Source organism: Babylonia areolata, chromosome 27, assembly GCF_041734735.1.
Source record: "Babylonia areolata isolate BAREFJ2019XMU chromosome 27, ASM4173473v1, whole genome shotgun sequence".
Classification (NCBI taxonomy): domain Eukaryota; kingdom Metazoa; phylum Mollusca; class Gastropoda; order Neogastropoda; family Buccinidae; genus Babylonia; species Babylonia areolata.
In genome coordinates, this window is record NC_134902.1 from 20,123,127 (window position 1) to 20,130,626 (window position 7,500).

General features: G+C 42.4%; 1 protein-coding gene across 2 annotated transcripts in view; it reads left to right on the forward strand.

Annotated features, from left to right (window-relative positions):
• LOC143301278 (uncharacterized) overlaps positions 1 to 4,700 on the forward strand; it is an 86,508-nt gene extending 81,808 nt beyond the window's left edge. For both annotated transcript variants that reach the window (XM_076615455.1, XM_076615454.1), the window contains exon 6: positions 3,010 to 4,700. In XM_076615455.1, coding sequence (XP_076471570.1) covers positions 3,010 to 3,050 — 41 coding nt within the window. In that variant the 3' untranslated portion in view covers positions 3,051 to 4,700. The remainder of the gene's footprint in view (positions 1 to 3,009) is intronic.
• Positions 4,701 to 7,500: the final 2,800 nt, after the last annotated feature.

Below are 7,500 nucleotides of genomic sequence, written 5' to 3' on the forward strand. Positions count from 1 at the left end.
ACTGCTGTCCCAAATATCTGGGCTAGAATTTGATCATAGTGGGGAGTGTCTTGCCCAAGTTACACCGCCCCCCCACCCACCCCCACTCTCTCAGCCAAGAGGGTTTTTTTTTTAAGGACAGTCGGCGTTGGGATGGTCCCCAGAAGCCAGCGAGCCCCCCCCCCTCCTCCCCCCCTCAAGGCTGCAGCACTAAGAGCCAGTGCAATCTTGCCTCCACTACTGATTCCGTCAACTTATATCACAGACTGACACAAGCTTACAGCTGGGCCAACAGCGGAGTGAGAGCTGTATGATCAATGGTTTCTCCATTGCGATGGGAAGTCATTTACAGCTTAGCATTTTTTTTTAACTCTCTCCATACGAACGGCGAAAGAATCGACGTTAACAGCGTTTCACCCCAATTACCATCATCAAAATATTGCAAACGGAAGGCTCTTATACTGAAGAGGTGAATGTTGACATAGAATACCACAATTCTGACGACGGAAGCTAAAGGTTGGGTCATTCAGACACCCACAGGACATCCGAGCGGTCTGTGTAGAGGAGAAGAGAGGACTGGCCGTATTGAGTGAGTTAAATTAAAGGACTATAGCTTTCAAACCAGGACGCAAGATTGCACTGGTTCTCAGTGCTGTAGCCTTGGGGGCTAGTAGGCCTTTGGGAACCATCCCAACGCCGACTTTCCTAAAACCCTCTTGGCCGAGACAGTGGGGATGTAACTTGGGCAAGACACTCTTCATGATAATCAAATTCTAGCCCAGTTTCAGTTTCAGTTTCAGTAGCTCAAGTTGGCGTCACTGCGTTCGGACAAATCCATATACGCTACACCACATCTGCCAAGCAGATGCCTGACCAGCAGCGTAACCCAACGCGCTTAGTCAGGCCTTGAGAAAAAAAAAAAGAAAAAAAAGAGAAAAAGATAAATACATAAAAAAAGAACTACTACTAATAATAATAATATGTATAAGGCGCAAAAACTTGATGAAGTCAACTATAGGCGTACAAAAAATAAAAGAATAAAATACAGTAAAATAAATAAATAAATAAATTAATAATAATAATAATAATAATAAAAAGCCCAGATTGTTGGAACAGTGGTTGCCTCCTCTGCTAGACCGTCTGATGGTCATAGTCGGACACGACTGACATACTAGCAATCCATGGCAACGGGAAAGGCGCCGTGGCAGAGAATGGGTTAGGCGTTGGACTTCTGATCCAGTGTTCACCAGTGAGCGGGGTTCGAGGCCCTGCTTCACGGTGTTGCGGTCTTTGGGAAAGACACTTGACCCCGATTTTCCCTCACTCCACACTCCATCCAGGTGTGGCTGGGCACATGGCCTCGTTTGGGAGGGGGGGAGGAGTGCGTGTGTGGGGGGGTGGGGGGGCCGGGGGGGGGTTGGGTGGGGAGGAGGTTAGATAAATTGGTGGAACGGGGAGAGGCCTGGGCCCCCCGCCTTCCTGTGTCGGGTCTCAGACACGGTGAATATGAATTCGCTGCTCCGATGGTCGTATGTAATGGGGGCTTCAATCTCTTTTCTTTAAAAGTTCTTTTTGTCTTTTTAACATTTTTCTTCTTTTATTTCTAAACAGGAAAAGGCTTCCCGGTGTCACGGATAAGATTTCTGTTACATATAAAAATGGAACACATACCCAGGCTCACACCTTCCGCTACCAATTCCGATCAAGGACAATAACGAAATCATTTTCATCTTCCTTTCTTGCACATTTATTCTTCCGGAACCCCTTTCCCACAACAAATATAATCACGAACACATTATTACCACCGGCCTAACGCTCTCTCATTCAGTTCAATTCCTAAACTACTTCAAAAATTCACTTTAGATCTAGACATAACACTAAAAGACGAACTCAGACGAAGAACCAAAACTTACATTTTGAATCCTGAGGGACGGGCGTAATAGCCGAGTGGTTAAAGCGTTGGACTTTCAATCTGACGGTCCCGGGTTCGAATCACGGTGATGGCGCCTGGTCGGTAAAGGGTGGAGATTTTTACGATCTCCCAGGTCAACATATGTGCAGACCTGCTAGTGCCTGAACCCCCTTCGTGTGTATATGCAAGCAGAAGATCAAATACGCACGTTAAAGATCCTGTAATCCATGTCAGCGTTCGGTGGGTTATGGAAACAAGAACATTCCCACATGCACACCCCCGAAAGCGGAGTATGGCTGCCTATATGGCGGGGTCAAAACGGCCATACACGTAAAAGCCCACTGTGTGCATACGAGTGAACGTGGGAGTTGCAGCCCACGAACGTAGAAGAAGAAGAAGAAGAAGAAGAAGAATCCTGAGGAGGGAGCCAGCTAAACAAAATAACACAAGGAGGGTCACTGGTACTCAACAGTCTGGCACTTCAGATTTTATATGCATTCATCCTACTTTCATCCTACAGCATTCTCTCTACACATTTCATGCATCTCTCTCTCTCTCTCTCTCTCTCTCTCTCTCTCTCTCAAACCAAAAAGTGAAGTCGATCCGTTGACTCCTCATCCCAACTTCCGACTCTCCAGTCCGACCAATCAGAAGGGAGCACACAAAAATCATGCGTTTCGCTCCCTGACATCCGGAAGTAAGCAACTGATACCCGATAAACTGGCAGGGGGTTCGTTTTGGTGTGTGTGTGTGTGTGTGAATAGAATAGAATAGAATAGAATACATTTTATTGTCATGAAACCGTAAGGTTTATAAGACACAAGTGCAATGGTAAATGAATGAACGAATGAAAAACACACAATTAATCAATCAGTTAATGCAGTAAATTGTAGCAGCATTCATAAACAAATTTTCCCAATCTTGTTTGTATATATTTATCATCAGTTAGCATCACCTGACTGGGAATATGTCCTGTGTTATTCGAATTTTGTGTGTGTGTGTGTGTGTGTGTGTGTGTGTTTGCTTAATTTTGTTTTTAGAAATATGTTCTGTGGTCTGTTTGATGCTTCTTTGCTTAACCGACTGATTGATTGATTGATTGATCTTTTCTGTTGCAGATTCTGGCCTGCTTGACTTATGCATGCAGTTCAAGCGATGAAATCTGATCACAAAAACACCAAGGGTTGCACTCTTCAACGCATTGAAGGGAAAGAGCATCATTTCAGTCATCCGACCACAGCAGCAATGGATCCAGAATTATGATACTGCATCGCCGCGTCATGTGCAAACGTTAAAATGTTTATGCTCTTAATACATATTGATTGATTGATATGGATACTTTTTATATAGCGCCTGTCCTCGGTCGGAGACCAAGCTCAAAGCGCTTTACTAACACGGGGTCATTTGCACAACAGGCAAATTATATATATATATATATATATATATATATATATATATATATATATATATATATATCTAAAACAGAGCAAAACTCTCATGGATATTATTTTGGTTGCTTGTTAAGCTTTTGATATAACAAAAAAAGAAAAAGAAAAAAAAGAAGAAACAAAAAAGAAAGAAAAAGAGAGAGAGAGAGAGAGAGCAAGAACTCTCATGGACATTTATTTTGGTTGGTTCTTAAGTGATGACTAAAAGTTTTGTGAATCCAAAGTATTCGAAACAGTGACTTATTATTATTATTATTGTTATTGTTATTAAGCAGATCAGCGGCTAGTAAGAGGCAGGTCTCGATAAACTTGCTTTTATTCAATTTTCTTACAACCCGCCCACAAAAATGACCTATATTCAGATCAGGCAGTACCGAGATGTCAGGTGTACGTGCTTTCTGACGCTTGCCCGCTAACAAACGCGCCACCGCATATGAACACACACACACACACACACACACACACACACACGCACGCACGCACGCACGCACGCACGCACGCACACACACACACACACACACACACACAGCGCGCTCAGAGCTTTCTTAAGCTCATTTTTCAAACTGTCAAAACAGATCAAACGAAAGAAGTTTCAGATTATATGTGTTGATACTGTCTATCAACAGATACTATCTATCTGATCTTAGCTAATAATAAAAAAAAAAACAATGTATAACTTAGTAACTATTTCAAAATTAGATAGGAAATATACCTGAACGAGCGAACAAACAAATAAAAAATGTACGAATAAATATCACAATAGTTTACTTATATTTAGATACGTAATGTTCCTTTTCTTACTCACACTGGAAAAGAAAAACGGCCGAATATGAACATCAGTCTGTCCAGATATGATACATAACAATCATGTGCTTTGTGGGGGATTGGGGGTGGTGGGGGGTTGGGGATCGGGGTGGGGATCTCATGATATCACGTTGTTTCTTTCGTTAGTTTCTTCTTCTTTCTTCTTCTTCTTCTTCTTGTTCTCCTCCTTCTTCTTGTTCTCCTCCTCCTCCTCCTTCTTGTTCTCCTCCTCCTCCTCCTTCTTCTTCTTCTACTTCTCCTTCTTCTACTTCTCCTTCTTCTCCTCTTCCTCCTCCTCCTCTTTCTTCTTCTTCTCCTCCTCCTCCTCCTTTTTCTTCCTCTTCTTCTTCTTCTCCTCCTCCCCCTTCTTCTTCTTCTTCTTCTATCTTTCTTCTTCATTCTTTCTTTTAGAAACTGCTCTGAAGCCAAATCAGGTCATCATGTCTGGATCATGTTCATTTTTTTCCGGGGTTTCTGGGGTTCCTTACTTCTGTGTTCTGTTCGCTGGATCCGAAATCGAATCAAATAAAACAATATTAAAAAAAAAGAAAGAAGAAGCAAGATTGGAATATACCAATGGTCTTACAGCGTTTTGGTTTTTCGTTTTGTCTGTCTGTCTGTTTCTGAATCTGTTTCTGTCTCTCTCTCTCTGTCTGTCTGTCTGTCTGTGTCTGTGTCTCTCCCTCTCCCCCCTCTCTATCTGTCTCTCCCTCTCTCTCTCTTTCTCTCCAAACACACCCTCCGTCTTAATAAAGACTTAAAAAAAATATCAGAAAGTGTCGTGTCAGCAATTTTTAGCTGTTCACAAATACAAATACAAAATACTAAAAATTGAGTTCTTTTCTCTCTCTTTGACACGACCCAAGAAAGTTCACAGAATATCATCATCTCCAATACTATTACACCAACAAAATTTTTTGGCGAAAATGCACGCTGTGTACGTTTCTCTATAGTTGTCTAGTTCGTCATTCATCACAGGGATTCCCACAACTCCTCGACGAAGGCGGCAGTACGTCGCAGGTCCTCCAGTCCTCCGTAGAGCTTCCGGGCCGCTGGGATTGGGTCGGGCCAAGTTTTCTCTCGGAGCGCTTGGTGGAGCGGGCAGGACTGCAGCAGATGTTTCTGTTGTATGGCTGCCTGTTCTGCAGGGGCACTGCTCTGTGTCGCCGTTTCTCTATACAATTCCTCTCTTTTCCTACCCTTCACTCATATCCCCACATTTCTCTTCCTCATTCACTCTCTCCACACACACGCGCACACACACACACACACACACACACACAGAACACTGAACACTGAATGGTTTAATGAATAGGCCACTGGCCCATGTCATTGAGGGTGGTTACAAAGTCATAGTCACATCAGATGAATGATTCCCTGCATGGTCACGCAAGTTATGATCAAAAACCATATTACATAATGTGAACTTGTGCACATACTTATCCAAACTCGTGTACATGTACACATATACACAGCTTTGCACATACATACAAGCACATTAAAATACACACACACCTATGCGCTCGCGCACATACACGCACGCACACACGCACTCTCTCTCATGTAAGTATTGATGACGGACTTTAAGAGCTTTCTCAAGGAACAGAGCAAGGCTGATGACCAACGTTTCATAGAGAGAGAGACAGAGACAGAGACAGAGAGACACAGAGAGAGAGACAGAGAGAGACAGAGACAGAGAGAGAGACAGAGACAGAGAGAGGCAGAGAGAGAGAGACAGAGAGAGACAGAGAGAGAGACAGAGAGAGAGAGAGACAGAGAGACAGAGACAGAGAGACAGACAGAGAGAGACAGACAGAGACAGAGAGAGAGAGAGAGAGAGAGAGAGAGAGAGATCACGATTCACGAGACACAAATCTTAACGTCTGAGCTTCCAACCTGTAAACACAGGTTCTCGTAAATGAACAAGTGGCTTGTGTAAAGAACATAATAGATAACAATAATTAATTATTATAACTCGGTGGCAAACATATTATTTTCTCTCTGTGTTTCAACGCTTAGCAGATTATCTATACATTGCTACTACACCCCTTGTAACGCTTGCAGCTTTACTGATAATAACAATATGACGACTGGACAATGGGCTTGTATAAGAGAGAGAGAGAGAGAGAGAGAGAGAGAGAGAGAGAGAGAGAACAAGAACAAGAACAAGAACAAGAGCAAAATTTTATTCCATAGGCCTCCGGCCCCTAGAAACAACAACAACAACAACAACAAAAACAAAACAATGTAAAATGCCTATCAAGGAAAAACGAAAACATGAACAAGCCATGCATGCAAGAAAGTGGATTTTTCCTAAACCTACAGATTTTCAGTTATTTTCACAACTGACAGCCAGTACAGAGGGCATTACTTATCTATATTACCTACGAAATTGTTTCGAATTTTCAATGCATAAAAGATATAAATTCCTAGGTTCCTAGTTTTAAGCATGCTGTCACATTTTAGCAATTGTGGTAGAGATTGTATGCTACAGAGAGAGAGAGAGAGAGAGAGAGAGAGAGAGAGAGAGAGACAGACAGACAGACAGAGCGAGAGAGAGAGAGAGAGAGAGAGAGAGAGAGAGAGAGAGAGAGAGAGATTCAAAAACTTTATTACTCAAGGATAAAGATTTTAGGCATCGCCCAGTCTTCCAACAGACTATTTTTTGTCACAACAGAGAGAGAGAGAGAGAGAGAGAGAGAGAGAGAGAGAGAGAGAGAGACAGACAGACAGACAGACAGACAGACAGACAGAGCGAGAGAGAGAGAGAGAGAGGGAGAGAGAGAGAGAGCACAATACACAAAAAGGGAAATGGAGACCGGTAAGGATCGGAACTCAAAATGGATTTCGTTAGTATGCCATGCCATTCTGAGACTACAAACATGGCACACACCTGTCTGTTCCTGTACTGCATAGCAAACAAGACTATCCTTATTAACGATATGCAGTTCAGGTATCTAAGCTCATTGTAGATAATTAATATTTAAACACCAAAGCACACAACATGGTAATACTGGGGGAGGAAAAAATGTTACTGTCCAGTTACGAAATTATAGCACCAACAAAATACATGAAAATATCACAGTATGGGTGTTAACCCCTTACTTTATAATATGGAGAGAGAGAGAGAGAGAGAGAGAGAGAGAGAGAGAGAGAGAAGTGATATAGTTATTGTATTGTATTGCATTGCAATACTAATTTTTGTCACAACAGATTTCTCTGTGTGAAATTCGGGCTGCTCTCTCCCTAGGAAGAGCTCGTCGCTACATTGAAAGCGCCACCCATTTTTTTATGTTATGTAGGAAAAAAAAAAGACCGAACAAGCAAACAAACAAACAAACAAACAAACAAAACCCC